General features: G+C 36.0%; 1 protein-coding gene across 2 annotated transcripts; it reads right to left on the bottom strand.

Annotated features, from left to right (window-relative positions):
• Positions 1–5,701: 5,701 nt before the first annotated feature.
• Positions 5,702–17,557, bottom strand: LOC107780673 (uncharacterized). Of its 2 annotated transcripts, none has more exons than XM_075234084.1 (19): positions 16,410–17,557; positions 15,757–16,314; positions 14,267–15,625; positions 13,851–14,175; positions 13,465–13,726; positions 13,108–13,324; positions 12,488–12,849; positions 12,262–12,354; positions 11,849–11,984; positions 11,331–11,467; positions 10,397–10,465; positions 8,976–9,045; positions 8,826–8,901; positions 8,450–8,523; positions 8,190–8,297; positions 7,583–7,747; positions 6,562–6,666; positions 6,370–6,450; positions 5,702–6,043 (listed from the first exon to the last, which is right to left on the bottom strand). In XM_075234084.1, exons 2-19 carry the CDS (start codon positions 15,811–15,813, stop codon positions 5,912–5,914), a joined length of 3,828 nt encoding a protein of 1,275 aa, XP_075090185.1. In that variant the 5' UTR covers positions 15,814–16,314; positions 16,410–17,557; the 3' UTR covers positions 5,702–5,911. The 2 variants fall into 2 exon arrangements, with proteins under 2 accessions (XP_075090185.1, XP_016456724.2); XM_016601238.2 differs by having other exon boundaries at positions 8,976–9,048; positions 16,410–17,556.
• Between the last annotated feature and the right edge of the window lie 2,707 nt (positions 17,558–20,264).

Raw genomic sequence — 20,264 nt, 5'->3', positions numbered from 1 at the left:
GCCGTGAAGAATTAGCCTAGACCTACTACCACAACAGAGATTTATAGTTTCTTAGGCTTAGCTGGATATTACAGAAAGTTTGTAGAGGGGTTCTCTACTCTTGCCTCTCTGTTGACTAAATTGACGCAGAAGGCGGTCAAGTTCTAATGGTCAGATGCTTGTGAAAGGAGCTTCCAAGAATTGAAATCAAGATTAACTACGACACCGGTGTTGACTCTACCAGAGGGTACGGATGGGTTTGTGGTATTTTGTGATGCTTCAAGAATCGTACTCGGGTGTGTATTAATGAAACATGGAAATGTGATAGCTTATGCTTCTAGGTAACTCAAGAATCATGAAAAGAACTATCAAACACATGACTTAGAGCTTGCGGCGGTGGTATTTGCATTAAAGATTTGGCATCATTATCTATATGGGGTCTTTGTAGATATATTCACGAACCATAAGAGCCTACAATACACTTTCAAACAGAAAGAATTAAATCTAAGGCAGAGAAGATGGCTTGAGTTACTCAAGGATTACGACATCGATATTCTATATCATCCGGGGAAGGCTAATGTTGTGGCGGATGCTCTTAGCCGGAAATCTATGGGTATTTTAGCACACTTGGAGGTATATCAAAGGCCATTGGGCAAGAAAGTGCACCGATTGGCTAGTTTGGGAGTTCATCTTGTGGACTCTAGTGAAGGTAGGGTGATTGTGCAAAATAGGGCTGAATCATCACTTGTTGTGGAAGTCAAGGAGAGGCAATACAACGATCCATTGTTGGCACAATTGAAATAGGGGATTCATAAACATAAGACCATGGACTTTTCTCTTGGCATGGGTGATGGTACACTAAGGTACCAAGGGCGTCTATGTGTTCCAAATGAAGATGGTCTCCGAGAGAGAATCATGACCGAGGCTCACACTTCTAGGTATTTCGTGCACCTGGGCTCTACAAAAATGTATCATGATATTAAGGAAGCCTATTGGTGGAATGATATGAAGATGAATGTAGCGGACTTTGTGGCGAGATGTCCAAATTGTCAGCAAGTGAAGGACGAACACTAAAGGCCCGGTGGGTTGGCACCGAACATAGAAATTCCAATGTGGAAGTGGGAAATTATTAATATGGACTTTGTGGTAAGACTACCTCTCACTCCTCGTAAGTTTGACTCGATTTGGGTGAATGTGTATCAACTCACGGAATCAACACACTTTTTACCTGTTAAGGCTACCGACATAACGAAATGGTATGCTCAGATGTATATCAAGGAAATCTCCAGGCTGCATGGCACTCTAGTTTCCATCATTTCTAATCAGGGAGCACAGTTCATGACTAAATTTTGGAAGAAATTTCAGCAAAGTTTGGGTACTCAGGTGAATCTTAGTACAACCTTTCACTCGCAGACTGACGAGCAGGCAGAGTGGACTATTCAGACGCTTGAGGATATGTTGTGTGCTTGTGTTCTTGACTTCAAAGGTAGCTCGGATGATCATTTTCCATTCATAGAGTTTGCCTACAACAACAACTATCATGCTAGCATTCAGATGGCATCGTTTGAGGATTTATATGGTAGGAGATGTAGATCTCCCATTTTGTGGTTCGAGATTGGGGAAGCAGAGTTGATAGGGCCAGACCTTGTGCATCAGGCTATGGAAAGGTTAATATTATTAAGGAGCGGTTGAAAACTGCTCAAAGTCATTAGAAGTCCTATTCAGATATTTGTCGTAGGGATTTGGAGTTCAAAGAAGATGATTGGGTATTCTTGAAGGTTTCCCCCATGAAGGGTGTAATGCGATTTGCTGGGGGCGCTGCATCTTCAATGGATACAGGTGGTTCCACGGCAGGAGACATTGATCAGTGATAGTGGTACACCCTCTACGCATCTGACTTGGTGAGCCTCATTTCATTTCGGGGTCATGTATCTTTTGTTCCTTGTGTATTGTGTTTGAGGTATAGACGGGTACCTTGTTGCCGGCACTATCATAGTATTCTTTTGTATCTATTAGGGGCTCCGTAGACATAGTGTGGGTTGTATATTAGTGCTGGTAAGTCAAACAAGTTATGTTGTGTTTGAATTACATGTTCCACTTCAGACCATGAAAATGTGTGTAATTTGAGACTTTAAAATGAAGTAACTAATTAATGAATTGGTATTGTATACATGGTCTCCTTATTGTTTAAGTAACGAAAATATGAATTCTCTTTATTCATAAGTGAGTTTGGGTAGAAAGTATCTAACAGGCTTGCTTGACCGGGTTCATTCGATTGAGCACCGGTCGACGCTCCCCGAGTTCGGGGCGTGACACTATGTTAGATTCCGAGTCTGATATGAGGAGTAGATACCCCCACCTATTTACCAGTTTAGGCACATCTCTATGCCCGTTCGAGGGAGAACGTTTCTTTTAGAGGTAGAGAATGTGATGACTCAACAGGTTGTTTTGAGCACTAGCTCCTTTTTCTATATTTCGAGACCTCTCGTAGCTTAATTTGGTTATTTATGACTTGCATACGTAGTCCGTGATGATTTCCGGATAGGTTGTGTGAAAACTTCAAAGAAAAAGTAATTTTTGCCCTAAAATGAGGTTTGAGTTGCTCACAATCAATATTTTTGGTAAACGACCTCAGATCGGTATTTTGAGAATTCTGGTAGGTTCGTATGATATTTTTGAACTTGTACGCATGTTTGGCTGGGGTTCCAAGTGACCTGAGGGCGTTTCGGTGCATTATGCGAAAGATTGTAAAATTTAATTTTAAACTTAAAATCCTTGAGTTTTGATGATCGATTCTCAATATAATATTGTTTTGATGATTTGAGTAAGCAAGCTAGTTTATATGATGTTATTGTACTTGTGTGAATGTTCAGATTGGAGCCCGAGGGACTCAGGCGAGTTTCGAATGTGTTATAGTTGATTTTGGAACTGTTGATGCTTAGGAGTTGCTGGTGTGAAGTTGCAGGTCTCGCATGTGCGAAAATCTGATCGCAATTGTGAGCCTCATATTTGCAATGTCAGGCTCATAAATTCGAACATGGGCTGGGGGATGGATCTTTGCAATTGTAAATAAAGGTTTGCTTTTGCGAACTATGCTGTGATCACTTTTGCGGCTCTTTGAGTCATATTTGTGACACGGTGTCATGTAGAGCAGCTTCACATTTGCGAAGCTTGGCTCGTATTTGTGAGTGAGTAGTCCTTCGCAAATGCGAACATAATATCGCATTTGTGAGTACTGTAAGGCTGAGACACTGATCATATTTGCAATTAGCGATTCACAATTGCGATATCTGCAGTTGGGTAAAAGTTGGAAAAAATAGGACTTAACTCATTTTACACCATTTCTCAACCCTAGACTCCATTGAAGCGATTTCTTGAGAGCTTTTTCTTCTAAGAAACTCTAATTTATTTTCCATCAATTCACATTACTTTTTCATGAATTTCTTCATCCAACCTATGAATTTCAAGCTAGAAATTGAGATTTGGACCTCGAATTGAGGCCGGATTTACAAACAAATGACATAACTGGGCTTGCGGGTGAATGAGTAATCAGGATTTGGTCTGAATCTCGAATTTTGACCAAGCTAGCCCGGGGTTGGCCTTTGTTGACTTTTTCATATAAGATCAAAATTGAACTTTTTCATTCTTGGGTAGTTTCTAAAGCCTGTTTTGGATTGTTTGAATGATATTTGGCTAGATTCGGCTAGTTTACAGGCTTGTTCTAAAGGAAAAGTCGTGGTTGATTGTTGATTGGATTTTGAAAAGAGTTAAGTGTGGTTGTTAATCTAGACTTGAGGGAATTAGGACTTGATTGGTCTATTTGCTACGTGATTTATGTGTGGGGCCGGCGTATAACGAGTGCATATGTGTTGTCATAGGTTAACCATGTACCATGCTTTTTATTTATACCATGCTTTCTTTATTCCATGTTATTACTCATTCGGAGCTTTAATTGTTACTTGCCTTGTTAAATTCATGCTATCGTTCGTTACATGTCTTAATTTGCTATATGTTTTTATGTATCTGTATCTTTATTTATTGATTGCCTTTACTTGCCTTATGTTTTGTATGTTGAAAATAGCCGCTTTTATTTGTCTTATGTCTTTATCTTTTTAATTCCCTTATTGCATTTTATTGTGAAATACGCTATAGTTGGTTATAGTATTGTACATACATGTTATATATCCCATATATATATATATGGGATCGAGTTGCACGCCACGACGGATATTGAAATGATGTTTGTGATCGAGTTGCATGCCGCAACGGATATTGATATGATATTTGGAATCGGATTGCACGCCGCAACGATATTGATGTTGTATATGGGATCAGATTTACCCCGCAACGGTATTGGTATATGTATGTGTGTGGATCGGGTTGTGCGCCGCAACTGAGAAGTTATATTATGATTGTTCTTGAGTCTTGGTTCTGTATCCGCGTTGTATTGTGAATTTGAGCATAGATGATGTTCTGGGGCCCTATATTATGTATTTTCTTTTATGGTTTTCACGTTAATCATTGTCGCTCTATTATTCTATTATTTTTACTTATACTCGTATAGGTTTATTGTGTGTGCCTTGTTATAGCCTCGTCACTACTTTGTTGAGTTTAGGCTCGGCACTTACGAAGTACATGGGGTCAGTTGTACTCATACTACACTTCTGCACTTCGTATACATATTTTGGTGTTTGTATCAATAGCGTTTAGAGGGGGCTTGCTTAGACTGTCATTTATCCGGAGACTTGAGGTAGAGGTGCATGGTATTCACCGACCTTGAAGTCCCCTTCTTATCTTTTATACTGTTTATTTCATTGGGATAGTTGTATTTTATCTCGGACCTTGTTTGTAGCACTTTTAGCAGCTCATGTACTTGTGACACTAGTGTCTGGGTATAGATTAGACTGTGTTGGTTTTAGTTTATCATATTATCAGTATTTCAGACTTAGATTCTTTTTCGTTTGCTTTTAAATTACTAAAACTGGATAAGTGTTGGACTAGGGCTGGCTTGCCTGACAAGTGAATGTTAGGCGGCATCACAACCTCGTAGTTGGGATTTTGGATCGTGACAAATATGGATTGATGTAAAACATTGACAAATTAGAGAGTTTTCATATATTAATCCTTTCTTATTTTTGTTCTTTATTTACAGTTTTCCTCTCTTGGGTTTAGGAAAAAAGTGATTTTACGGTTTCGCAAAAGTAAATAGATGGCCAAATTATTTAAAAGAATAGAATATGATATAAATCACAAAAGAAAATATTCAGTAAAAGTGCAAAATGCAGAAAATATTCTTATTTTATAATTAGTGAAATGTTATTTAAACGAAATAATTAAAAAAAGAAAGATAAAAACTACAATAGACAAACAATCTAATATATTTGTTAAATATATTTTTGCAAGGGGGTAAAAAAGCCTTAAGAGATGAGACAATATACAGCAAATATGTTAATGCTAATATTAGAGTCTTTTCCGTTTGAGTGAGGCCATTATGTTGGGAGCAATTAATTTTTATTTTTTTGGTAAATCTTCGGATCAATTATTCCTCCTTAAGTTTCCCTGTTTACTTGTAGAGCGGAAATATTTTTATGATTATAAAATCATGGAAAGACTTGCGAAACAAAAAACATGTTACCATTTCACTGACGTATTCAACCAAAAAGAATAGTAGTCATAGTATCAAGCAAACTACTAAGCTGAACATACTAGAAATAGAAAAATGTCAAAGAAGATTAAATATATATTCAAAAAAATAAATAGCGACATACAAATCTATTGAATTAAAATTTTGATCCAATAAAAATATCCACTAAGTTCTAGGATATAAACACTTACTATCTCACTTTTTAACCAATGATCTGTAAATGTTCTTTGATAACATAATGTTTCATATGTATTTTATAGAATTAATTCCAGGCTTGGGTTATTGACTCTATATATCCAGAGATTCAATGAGAATGCCATCAGGTAAGTACCAATGTCCCACATCCCCATCTGCCTTTGCCCCCCAAGAACCATCAGGTTTTATTTCAACTTCTGCCACTTTTTCTCCACAAGTTCGCAGCTGTACCACAAAAGCCAAAAAAAAAAAGCACAAATAAGAATGAAGTCTTTAAGTTTTACGCACTAATGATGTAAATGTTTACATATTATCACGGTCATTTAAAATAAAAGCACAAGTAACTGCCTATAATCAGTGAAATTAGTAACCTTAAAAATAAAACAATAAGGTTGTTTTACATCGTCAGTGCATATAAATTACATCTATAAGGATAACAAGGATAATGGAATTAAGACCATAAGCAATAACTAGTCTTATCTGAGAAGTGAACAAAAAAGAGAATGACAAGGTTGGAACAGTGTATGATCACAAGAAATAACTAGCCAAACCTGAGAAGTGATCCGATTGAAATATGGATCTATAACGACATCCTCCAGAGAGTAGTTCTTGAGACAGATGGGGCATTGCCACTGCAATAATATGAACGATATTTGTTACTAAATAGATCAGCTGTTTACATGACAAAGATTTTTTATCTGAAACTGATAGAAACTTAGATTATCAGGGTCCTAGATGCTTGCCTTCCTCGACCTTTGATTCATTTCAAGAAAGACTTCAAGATCAAAGCAACCCATATGGACACAAGGTTTGAATCGTCCGGCAACTTTAATTCTCGAACCACTCAGCTGTACATAACGAGAAAATCAAATACTCGTACTGTGTCACAAAGTGGTAAACTGGCAGGAAACCAACAAAGAATAAATCAAATCTAATGGAAGGAAATAATACAAATTAAATACATCCTATCCTCCCTTGATAAGGAATTTATCACATATTAGGAGGAGGAGGAAGTTCATATAAAGTAAGCCAACATCTATCTATTAACACCCTCTGCTAATTTGTGGTCCACCATCTGTCTTGACAAGGTGATGCCTCAAACAGGGGCGGATGTAGCATATACTCGGCGGGTTCAATTGAATCCATAACTTTCGACGCGGAGTAAAACTTTATATGTAAAAATTTATTAAAATTAAAAAATAGTAGAGATGAACCCATAACTTTAAAAATATAATGGGTTCAATGCTAAAAAATTTTTAAATGGATCCGCCTCTGGCCTCAAAGGAATAATAAGTCTCAGCTTTGAAGACATAGATCCACTGTTTCTTGTTTTAAACAATCATATAAAAACTTAAATCATGTCTGATGCAGAAATAATGCGCAACGCAGTTTTTATTGTCGCATATGAAGAGACGTCTAGGAGTAAGCTACTGCCACTTGGTGCAACTGCACAATCTGGAAGCTTCAAGCTTGACTGTTACATCATACATGCGAAAAAAAATAGAGAGAGAGTGTGTGTGTGTGTGTGTGTGTTTGTGAGAGTGAGTGTGTGTGAGAGAGAGAGAGAGAGACAGAATCAAGTTGTTTGCAGGATAAGGATTCGGCAGTCGAGACATCTATATTTATCTCATTAAGAAGAAAGAGAGAGAGAGAGGGGTAACGATATATCCCATAGAATAAGCAATTTTTGTGTAATGTAACTATAGCATTTTAGCCGCTACCTAGGTAGTGAAAAAAAGAGGATAACAATCGGTATTTGCTTACAGGGCATCGAAGATTGACAGGAACAAAATCAGTAACCACTGCTTCAAGGTCAGGGTCGCTGTCAGCATTTTCAGTGGCTGTTCGACCACCAACACAACGGCGAACGCGAGCAAGAGCATCTTCAAATATCTCACCATCAGGCTCCTTAGGGATCATGTTTAGAATCTAGACAGAAAAGATAATGTTATTCAGACACCATAAGAGTCAGTAACAGGACCAGGCACTTGTACATGTCCATTATTAGTCAACCTATATGTAAAGTCATTGTGTTGAACTTTGCTCAAGAGTCAAAGAGGCAACACAACTATGTGAGTCAAACGCAAAACATGTCTAAGAAACATAACCGGGCGATCTAGTCTCAGAGATCTCTGACTCTCGGTAATAACATCAGACACTGCTCGTCTAAGATAGATATAGTGCACACCTCTTAGAAACACACTATGCCGCTAATGGGCAATACTATAAAATAGGGAAAATGATGAGAAAATGTGATCACATACACAATAAATTTTTCCAAAATAAAATTTCAAAACTTCTCTGAAATATTTAATACGAGATTTGCTTTTGAAACAAATAAGTTACAAGTGTATTAGAGAGATTTGACTACCTGTTGGAAAGTACGTCGCTTTACAAGTCTAACCCCTAAGCAAAAGACACGGGCATCAAGTCCTCCTAATAAAATTTTGTTTATTCCATCTCTGGAGCACTGTGTGATCTGTCAAATAAAGCAAGGAATAAACATGAGAAGTAATCACGGAGAGTTTTGCCTTAGCAAAACAAAAACAGCACATATAATCATATATATACACCTAATCTGCCCCTCCCAAAAAGTAGAAGATGGCAGGGTATGCGCAACTGAATACTCACTATTGCACCATAATCTCGACCATTTGCACCCAACAATTGTGAGCCAGTTCTATCTATGCAATGCACTGGAATTCCTGTTGGTTCAAATATAAATGAAGTTACTGAACTGGCAAATAAATCACTAACAAAAATAAAAGTGTAGATCAATTTCTATCCAGTTTATGGAAATTGTAGTTTTCGGATTTAGCAAAAGACATTTTTCCAAGTTTCCTTGCACCAGTGAGTCCTACAACTGCATATTATATATTAAAGCTGACAGTGCCTTCGCAATGGAGAGAGGAAACATATATAACATATGATATGCCTGACCCACAACGAATTACTGGAAAAAAATATACTTTCTTCATTTACTTAAGCAAGATATAATAGAGCATACCGTTGACCTGCAAATCAGCATGCTGTGGCCACTGCATCCTAAATTGTACCTTGTCACTGAGAAGTATGCACCAAGCCTGAAAATGTTATAAAACAAAAATTATGAATACAGAGTTCCTACTTAAACTCAAGTCATTATTCAACCAACAACCTGAAGATCATAATCCTGTTTCGCCGCTGTAGTGAGTTGAAATGTTTTCTCAATCCTCTGTTCAATGTTTCTGCTGAAAAATTGCAAATGTAACAAGTGATTCACAACGGGTCCATTCTCGCATCACCACAATATAATGTGAATATGATAAGGCAGTAAGTTCACAGTAGAACAAGCAAAAAGGCAAACCAAAATACAGCATGAAGAGGACATTGAAGAAGAGTCATAATAGTCATGCCTAGAAAGCACATACAAAATTCTCCTAAGAGTAGTTTATATGTTTACAAATTTATTAACAGAACACCCCCTTAGCCCTAAAAGAATGCCATTATTACTATATAGTTAAACATATTTTTCTTTGACTAAGATTTTCACGCACTTTTTAGAGGCTTTAACTATAATAATATATATTTTTATGTACCTTTTAAATATGTGAATCTAATTTCGAACAATCTAAGAATCAACATCCAAATTCACTCTGAACATTTAGATTCACTGACCCTCATACCCCAAATCCCGCCATTCTATGGCTTTTGTGATAGAGGAAGTGCCACTCAACAGGTGAATCTTCCTATGTTCTAGAGTAAAACTTAACATAGAAAGCAGACAAAAGCATAACAGACAGGACGAAAGGAAGTCATATATTTTAGATGCTCCATAACATTTGGATGTAAATGAAAGTAATTTAAGTAAGGTAACCTGTTTCTATATGAAGGCAGTCCTACAACAACAACAACAACAACATCAACCCAGTATAATCCCACTAGTGGGGTCTGGGGAGGGTAGTTTGTACGCAGACCTTACCTCTACCCTGGGGTGGAGAGGCTGTTTCCGTTAGACCCTCGGCTCCCTTCCCTCCAAGAACTCCCCACCTTGCTCTTGGGGTGACTCGAACTCACAACCTCTAGGTTGGAAGTGGAGGGTGTAGATCTCACAACCTCTATGAAGGCAGTCCTACATTGTGAAATATCATTCTTCACTTTTAAATGGACAAATACATCGGACCTACAAGACGGTGTAGATCTGAATGCCAACAGAAGATCTATATCACTTACTGATACACTAACTTGCATGTGCACAAGATACATGATTGAAGGAGACAAAGTAAGATCTCCTCATCTAATTCCCTTCTTTGTGCCTCTCATCTACACCAGTCATCAGAAGGGAGAAAATGGAATGGCACCAACCAACTTTTGGAAACCAAACCCCAGCCCTTCCTATCTTTTGAGGGTAAAGAAATAAAACTATCCTTTCTTAGTAACCACCAAAACAGGCATCAGAAACTCTCTACTTTGACTTTGTTGACTGATCAAGGAATTAACACCTTAAACATTGAAAGCTTAAACCCAGCAAAGAACAGTAACTGAACAATTTCGTGGACAGAATATCTTCACAAAAATAACAAGGTACAGGAAACTCACCCATCTGCAGGAACACCAGTAAAAGCCAACTTCACAGGATATAAAGGGTTTTCAATCATCTCCCAGAACCTGCATATATACAATTCAATCAGTGAATGTCAAAGCATTTACAATTCCGTATGTAGCGAATGTCAGAAACAAGTCAACAACTCAATGTGTCACTTAAGCACTCATATGCACGGAAAATGAAAGTGTGAGCTCTAAAGAGTCTAATAAAAACCCAGCTCTTTTAAGATTTTACTGCCACGCATTGGAGATCCCAGGTTAGCATCCACATCCTGTGTATGAATCTTTACAAATAGCAAATTACAGCGGAGAATTCTGCACTTACTATTGCTTCATTCTCATACATACTACTTAAGATTCACATATAATGGAAGACTAAACAATAGCTCATTTGATAGAAGAAAAAAGCTGAAGATACGCAACAGTGATGAAACCAAGTAATGATTAGCTTAAAAGCTTCGAATCAGGAAAAAGCCTAAATATCTAATTCCTATGCCTAGAGATATCAGACCTAAAAAGAGAAAAATCTGAAATGACACTAACTTGCTCTACTAAATGGAATAATCCAGTCTGTTTATAGCTAATGTTCTTCCCCCACAACCCCAACGACCAAACAACCTATGCCTAGAGATATCAGACCTAAAAAGAGAAAAATCTGAAATGACACTAACTTGCTCTACTAAATGGACTAATCCAGTCTGTTTATAGCTAATGTTCTTCCCCCACAACCCCAACGACCAAACAACCCCCCCCCCCCCCCCACCCCAAAAAAAAAGAAAGGGGGGAAGAAAGGATAATTGAGTATACATGACTCCATGGACTATGGCCTTTAACAGAGAAAAAAACAGAATGGGTTTGCATCATAACATCCTGTGTTTTAAGAAAATCTCATGAAGCAAGGTGTAAACAGAGAATAAGTGATACTTACGGGTCCGCACGACTCAATCTGCATAATTCGCAGTAAAAAGTCTCAGGAGGATTTGGCGGAGCACCCCCCTCAATGGGCTTTTCTGGAATGATGACACAACTCACATGTTGCCATGTGCGGCATCTTTTATCTTCACACTGCATGTGAAATTCCTTAATAAGACACAAATGAATTGTATTGACTAACAATTTAAATTTATATAGGATCATGTAAATAAATTTTACACAAATTAGACCTATTGTAGCTGGTCGCCTGCCTTATTTATCAGGTTACTAATCCCACTTATTATTGTTACTTGCAGTTATCTTTTGGGTAGAGGCTTAAATTAGAGGAAAAAATCCTTATATAAATTCCAGATGCTTAGCATACAAAAAGCAATTAGGCATTTTCTTTGAAACAGAATGTGAAGATGAGAGGATACTTTCCTCAATCAAACAATCCACAGGAATTATTTTTGCATGTAAATGTTTATTTCTCATAATTAAGGAAGATGAAGGGATTCAGTACTGAAGTAAAACCTGAATCATTGTTTCAGTTTGTAATGAGCTTCCACATGGACATCGAATCTTCATCTGGTAAGAATCTTCAATTTCCTCTTTTAACTTAACATTATTGCTATCTGAGACAACTTGTGACTTAAACTCTTGCATTTTTCTGGAAGAGGCAAGAAAACATCACTATCACAAATCAAAGAATTTCCGAGTGACATGTACGGGGCAACAAGAATCACACTTCTGCTTCATCTAAGTTCACTAAGGCAAAATTAATCAGAAAGAATCGTGTCCACCTATGAAATGAGGAAGTAAAAACAAGCTTATTTCACCATAAAGCTCTACAATAGGCTCTTCTCTCCTGTTATTTTCTGTTGCTCCCTTAAAGAACATATACACCCTAGAATCACTCGGAACTTCTTGAACACACTGGTGTATACCTGAAACTCATAGGAGCCAGTTGACGTGCCAAGTTCTTGTCAATTGAATCATCACTTCCATCAATTGCCCAAGTCATTGGAAGTGTTAAATTTCTACAAAAAGAATGAAGACTTGTGAAGTCAGCACCTAATAATTCTTCAATAATCAGAAAATGTTGGTATAGTTTTTTAAGAACAGATGGCGAGACAGCAATACATCAGAGGAAGAATTAAGACATGTATGTACCGCTCAACACACTTGCATTTGCAGCGGTTCATCATATTCACTGTATAAACATCAAAAAGGATGTCAATGTCCTTTGCCAGTTTTGGTATCTGATAACCTGGTATGATGTCCCAGATTTTTAACACTTGATAGTATGTGGAGTTCTCTAGCAGAATATCTACTGTCCAAATCAGCTTTAGGTACTTGACACTGTAGATCTCCAATAGTTCAGATGAATTCCCACCATTATTGTAGAAAATGTTGTGCTTTCCTGACATGCGCCAACCACTTGAAAGCTTCACCAAAAGGGAAATCACTTCTGCACGGATCATGGCATCTTTAATTCGAGCCAAGGATTTTGAGAAATCCTCACTAAAGAGAACCTGTGATTTCCCCAAATTGAAAACAAAATAAAAAAATTAATCCCTGGAAAAGAAAGAATACCAAAAACACTTACTAGCAAAATCCAAAATCAACAGATGAGCTTTTTGGCCATCCCAAGAAACAAACAAACATGCGAGAAGTACTTTTCGCCAATGAGTTACACAACAAAGAAATGGTAATGCTTTCAAATTTTCCAAAGTAATCAATTGGCTCAAAAAAAGAAAAACATCCATTATAAGCCAGATGAAGGAGCATACCTTCCACTTGGCTGTTTCGAATAGAGGGGAGTCCATGCTGAGTAAAGTTTCAATCTGGCCAACTTCAATGGTAGCGCTCAAGATCGCTTGAGTCAAACTCTTGTCTTCATGAACATCAAAGAAACAACCACGAGCCTTGGAGTCAATGACTAATTGCTTCCAAATGGAACCACTGTTAACCAATGTTGTGGCATTCCCTAATATCCAAAGGCAGAACCTGTGTACAAAGCCAATGAAACAACTAAGAGCATGCTCATCAATTGTTCTATCACTGAATTACCACCAAAAGATGGCAGTATAATCATCCTCAACATTCAATAATTTTACATGTAACAGTGTTGTCCAATAAATTAGTACCTTGCTCGAGTCAGTGCTACATTTGCTCTCTGACGACTAGAAAGGAATCCCACTAATCCACTCCCATTACCACGAACAGTGGAGATAATAACCACATCTTCTTCACAGCCTTGAAAACCATCAACAGATCGTACATTCACTGAGAAGTAGCTATTGACATCTGTGCTATATTTCTGTCCAAGTTTTTGCTGAATTGCAAAAACTTGAGCCTTGTAGGGAGATATACAACCAACAGAAACCTTTTGCCTTGAAGCAACAGATTCTATAGTTAGGAAAAAATAAATCAGATTTTCCAACACGATTTCCAAGCTAATCAAAATACAGAACTGAAAACATGAAAAATTCATTATAAGCATAAATGAAGTACCTGAAAGATGAAGTATTACCTTTATAAAGGTTGGCAACGATCTCAGCAATGACATAAACTTCTGCCATATTTCTTGTGCTGTGTTTGTTATCATACTCCTCTTTTCCACTGCTTATGTTAATAAATGAATAGGAACCGAAAATGTTTCCTTTAAGAAATCTCTTCTCATACATTGCTTCTTTCACATTCGGACCATCCATAATTTTGTTTTCATAGAACTCTCTATTTGGAAACAAACTAATTGCAGGATGCATCCTATATTGAACATTAAGAAGGTGCTTCTTGTGCCCTATTATTACCAGCCTCTCAAATAAGCTCCTTCCAAAGTCAGCCTTCTCAGAGATCTGTCAATAATAGACACAATGTCAATGATATAAGAGCAACAAAGCCAACTTTTAGGAAACAAGTATCATAATAACAAGATTAACAGAAAACCTTGCTCTGAACCATTGCAGGCAATTGTTTCTCATCCCCAATAAGTATGGCATGACGGATACCAGGGAGCTGTAGGGGAATAATGGATTCACATTCTTTCAACTGAGCAGCTTCATCAATTACCACCATCTCCAGAGGGATCATTCCTTCTGTGTACAATTTTGAGGAGCTAGAAGCAGTGCAGAAAATCAAACATGCACCTTTCAGACAAAAACTTCGAATATCAGTGATATTAGGAAGAGAGATTCTCTCGCTAAGAGATTTCAATATTTTGATGCTTTCTGTTTTAGTTGCATACATATTCCGAAAATGTCTCCCATTATTCCTTGTAACAATTTCAACTCCATACAGAATTTCTTTTGACCTTTTGAATGTTGCCACAGTGCGGAACAGTGTTTCAAGAGTTTGAAGCATCTCAAGAACTCTGATCATATCTTTAACTACTTCTAGTGGAAGGAAAGAAGTAGGAAGATAAGTGTACAAGCTTGTTAGACAAAATGTCAACTGCTCCTGGATCCTTTTGAATTTATTGATAACAAACTCCTCAAATGTCCAACTACCGTCTTGTTTGTTTCTTGCCTCCCCTTCATTCTGAATGCTCACAGCAGAATTGACCTTGTTCGCATTGCCAACTGATCTCATTTGCGAATTTTTTTCATCGTTTGATATCTTCTCGTTATCTTTTAAGGTCTGACGGACGAATGTTTTCCGCAGCTTACTCTTCCTATTCTTATCTAGTCCTTGATCATTTATACTTGTAATCCTTGCTTTCTCTTCCACCTCAACATCATCCGTGTTATGTTCCTTATTTTCTTTTTCTTTTCCCAAGTATTCACGGTATTGCTCTTCAGGATCTTCAAGAAAAGATACCATGGACAGTATATGATTTTTCCACCCATGATCAGGAGACAGAGAGCTCCCAAGAGCCGCAACACGGTTATCAAGAAATACATCGAACAGGTCTTCATGATCATCAATGCCCATTCTTTTCCCATTACCAAATAGAACTATATCTCCTAATCCGTATGTTTCATATTCCAGACCATCCTGTAGTAGTTGCATCACCCTCTTTATAATTCCGAAGACAGCAATGTTTGTGGGAGCACAAGTCAAAGTTCTGCATTTCATTTTAAACAGGAGATAAAGTAAGGAAGCAACTGTTTTTGTTTTGCCAGTTCCAGGAGGACCCCAAACTAGATTAATAGCATTCCGGTGGCCACATTCTCTTGTAGCAATACAACTTATAACAGCCTCTTGTTGAGCATTATCTAGCCCAAATGACTCAATGGTAGTCCTGTGATTTGATATGGCACTAGCTTTCGTTTCACTGAAGGAGCAAAGAACACACTTCTCTTCATCCTGCAAAATAATTGAAATTTACTAGACCTTAATCAAGGAAAATTGTAGATCAAAACTAATAGGGAAAGAGTCCATAAAATATTCCTTCAGAATGGCTGCAACAAGAGTAAGAGAGACAGAAATTTACTTACAACACTTGGATCAACTTTCAGCACAGTCCTAATTATGTTCAAGTTGGCACTTTCCATGTCTGAATTCAAAGCTTTCCATATTCGAATATTCGTTGTAAGATTAGAAAGGTAAACAATGAAGAGTCTGTCTCCTCGTTCACCCTTTTCCCTGTCTGGTTTTTTAAATGGGATAGTCTTCGAAGACAGGATAGATAGCCTGTCTGAACCTACATCTTTTCCTTGTACTAATGCAATGAGAAATGATCTCTTTGGTCTGTTGAAATCATCAATGCTTTTCGCCCTCACATCTGATAGTGCAATCAGATCTCCAACCCCTGGTTCATATGTTTTTCTAACTCTTTCTCCCTCGCTAGCTCTATTTAACCAAATGTTGTAGTATAAAGCCCTAGGAGGCTTAAAATCTGCTGATGATTTGACATCAATAACCTCAAGTGCAGGAGATTGCCAGGCAGCTCTCACGCCTGAGAGCAAATCAGCATGTGTTTCTTCGATAAGCGGACTGATGAATGAATGGAAGTAATGATCAGTTGACAAGAACGTCTCAGGAATTTGTTTAACCTGACAAATTTGAATACAACTAACTCTTTAGCAAATCGCACATATATCAAAGTATGAAAAATACACAAAATATCGTTTCAAACCACTATGTTTACCAAGGAAGAAAGCAGGGATCTCCAGAAACGTAAATGCTCAGGGCCTTGCTTCCAACCATTGTTTTAAAAGACATGAGCGCGAGGAAAGATGTTTTACTTAAAAGGATACGAGACCTTAGCTCCAAGCATGGAGTAGAATCCCAATAGATCTCTAAGGGGAGAATTCATAGACAATCCCAAAACACACGAGCGCGAAGACAACGTTTAACTTAATAGGAGACGGGACCTAACCTCCAAGCATGAAGCATAAGACCAGTGGATCTCTAAAGGCAGAATTCATAGACAATCCCCAAGCATACCAAAAAATTTCATTTACACCTCGATTGAGGTCATGACTTATAGGCCAGCGAACATTTGTGCAAAATGTGCCTATTAGACATGACTTTGCTATGGTTGAGCCAGGAATTTTAAATAGGGAATTCAAACCTGCAACCTAAAGCAATTTTTGGATTACATTACCTTATGCACGAAAAAAAACTGTTTTTGCCCTATTTACGTAGTATAATTTTGTCACGATTCCCCACCTTAATTGAGCGCGTATTGCCAGAAAATGTGGAATTTTCACTGAAAAAATGAATTTCCAGACATTTCCGGCAACTAATTTTCTTCAACTCATTTCTCCTTTTTCTTCTCAACACCCTCATTCATTTTTCCAGATTCAAACTCCATTTTCCACAGAAGTTTCCACATAATGTAACAAATCTCATTCCCTCATAGTTCCCCTTACAAATTCTTTAAATGCAACATATGCCAAAATTATCAGAAATCTGCATAACTTCGCCTCTGCAACGTAGTCATTAACTATGCACTTTGTGCTCTGATACTATAAAATCTTATTCAGAAATAATATTAGTATAAAAATCTCAATTAGCTATAGGGTTTTACCACTTTTCTCTCTCTTTTTTCTCCCTTCATTTTTATTTGTTATAGTGAGTCCATTTTTCTTCCTCCCCCTACTCCTCTCTTCATTTTTATTTTTGTCCATTTTCTCCCCCTCGTCGAAGAAGAAGAAGCTGGTGTGTATTTTGCCTATTTTTTTTGTTTCTTTCTGTTGAATCCTTTTATTTTAATATTGGTCCTAATACCCCATGTCAAAATCCTGTAAAAGAGAAAACTATTTTTCTACTCCCAAAAACTAGTTGTAGCAACTAGCAAACACCCGAACTCCTTCCAGCGTGAGTTCAGGCAAAGGAGGGAAGAAAAATAATGAAGAGAAAGAAAAAGAAAAGAATAAAAATGTAAAACAAAAATAAAAAGAGTAAGAAAACATTTTTAATAACAAAGAATGCCATGTGGCAAAAAATAACTGATTTGGACTCTTTTTTTTGTTCTCACCCACTTTGTATATTAATAATATCTTATTTGGTACGCTTTTTAATCGTATGCATTATTAGTTATATATAACTGTTACACTTTAAAAGAAATATAACAAATTCGTAGCATGAAATCTAATATTACAGTTGTAGAAGGAAAATATTTATATTTGTAACACACAGTTCCATTAAAATAGGAATATTAATTATTAATTTCTAAACATAAGCAATTTGAATGGAAAGTCAATAATTCTTTGTACAAAAATTATTCCTTTTTTTCTCTTTATCTATTAGTTTTCCTTCTTTTTTTTCATCTTCTGCCGAATCCAATATATTTTCTAAATTTGTTCCATTCGTTTTCTTTTTAGTTATCTTTCTTAAGTTTTTCTCTTCCTTCTTTCTTCCTTTCTTAACATAAACATCTTACTTCGATAATAATATACGTTGATATATACAAAACGTATATAAAAATATATATATTGAATTAACACATATAAAATATACAAAAAGTATTCATAAAAAATACATCTTCAATTAAGATGACACTTAGACATGTGAAATATACATAAAAAATATATCTTAAATTTAATTAAGATGGCATATAAATATACAAAAAACATATATATAAAAAATACATCCTGAATTAAAATGGCACTTGACATATAAAATATATTTGAAATATACATTAAAAATACATCTTAAAATAAGATGGCACTTCACAAATAAATATACAAAAATTATATACATAAAAATACATTTTGAATTAAAGTGATACTTGATATACAAAGTATAAAAGACGTATAAATCAATACATCTTGAATTTAGGTGGCATTCAAATATGCATCGAATTTTTAAAAATGGAGTGAAGAAGATGAATGTTGGGCTTAATTTTTGTAATATGCTAATAATGAAAAAAAAAGGTGCTCTTTATAAAATAAACAATAAATTATGCTATTTTTTTAAAATAATAGTTAAAAAAGGAAGTGTGTAAAAAACTCATAGCGGGACAAAAACAATGCCCGGGAGTTAGGACGATGCTAATTAGGAGTATAACTCTATAGTATAAGGTAATAAACTAACCAAAACAAAAGAAAAGAAAAACACGAGTGCTATCTACAGCTAGAAAAGAAACTGTTGGGACAGAAAATCCTATTGTACCACGGAAGTGGTCGATCGATTTTAGTCTAGCGGAAGAAATAATTCTTAAAGATTCTAAGTTCTAACTTATATTAATAAAATGCTATAACAAGTTAAACTATAATATAAGAATTAGTGTAAAGTATATATAACTGAATTCAATAACAATTGCAAGAAAGACTAGAACCTTGTCTTTGAGAAGATCTCTGTTCAGGACATGAGCTAAAGACCAAGAAAAAATCACATCTATCAAGCCTGGAATAATTACTCGTTCTGTTTTTTCCCTTATTCGAACACCTTGTCCCGTTTTCTCTCTTGCACATTCCTCCTCTTTGTGTGGAACAATATTTTCTTGCTTCAATGAAGCAAGTTTATCGAACATGGAGAATACTGCAAGTAAATAAATGATATTTAAGATAAATACTTTCGTTCAACTTGAAATGCATACAAGAACAAATATATAGTAGGAAAAAGTGTTTTTCCTACCCTTTTCTGGTATTAGGATTAAATTATTTATGTTGCAAATCACTAGTGATCAAATCAAGGAAGATGAAGCAAATGAGATTTTAAAGGAAGTGAATAGGCTTGCAATTTATAAAGATGCATGCAGTGGAAGAAGTGAAGTCATAAATGCACGGGGAAATGCGATTTTAGGGATTGTTTCGTTTTCTTCGTTAGGAATTGAAGATTAGGCTTTACATTTTCCATGATCTCCTTAATTATATTCTTCTCCTTTTTCACCTTTTCTCATTTGCTATGCACGAATGGATATATGCTCATATTTTCTTCGCATGCTATCTGCTGAGCCCATTTGGCCATAAATTTTGTCAAGTTTTTTTTTCAATATTTTTTTGGCAAAATATGTTTGATTTTAGATTTTATTCATGTTTTGGTAGATTTTGAAAGCAAAATTTTTAAATCTCAAAACTAGCTCTAAACCTATTTTTGGCATAAAATATCACTATATGAATTTTTAACAATTTTAAATTACCCCAAACTTTTATATTTTATAAAAAAAAAAAATCACCATCTATTATGACCCAACTAACCACCATCTAATTACTATCATTTTCTTTTGGATCGATGGATCTTGTAATATTATTGTAATTTGTTGAATTATAGTGGCTAGTAATTGTGTTATCAGCAGTTGATATTAAAATATTAGGTTATGATTTTAGGATAATGTATTATGTAGTTCATTATAAAAATGATAATTTTGTGTCAAACTTATCTATGTTCAGGATTATGATTTGTGATAATGATAATGAATGACATCGATGAAGGTTCTGCATATACACGATTAGCAAATTTGTTTGTTTGGTATTGTTGGGTATTTTTGATAGTTTTTAGAACTTATGGGTATAAGCCACATTTTATGTTTTTCAAAAAAAGATGAAATATATTT

Source organism: Nicotiana tabacum, chromosome 17, assembly GCF_000715075.1.
Source record: "Nicotiana tabacum cultivar K326 chromosome 17, ASM71507v2, whole genome shotgun sequence".
NCBI classification, from domain to species: Eukaryota; Viridiplantae; Streptophyta; class Magnoliopsida; order Solanales; family Solanaceae; genus Nicotiana; species Nicotiana tabacum.
The sequence above is the reverse complement of the archived record's forward strand: the minus strand, read 5'-3'. Positions and strand labels throughout refer to the sequence as shown.

What these genes read in the sequence shown, in the direction of transcription:
- LOC107780673 (XM_016601238.2), bottom strand. Translation starts at nt 15,813, where the DNA reads ATGGAAAGTGCCAACTTGAACATAATTAGGACTGTGCTGAAAGTTGAT. An exon ending in CGTTGCCAACCTTTATAAAG is followed by an intron (nt 13,727 to 13,850) that starts GTAATACTTCAT and finishes TCCTAACTATAG; the next exon opens with AATCTGTTGCTTCAAGGCAA. An exon ending in AGCGACGTACTTTCCAACAG is followed by an intron (nt 7,748 to 8,189) that starts GTAGTCAAATCT and finishes TTTTCTGTCTAG; the next exon opens with ATTCTAAACATGATCCCTAA.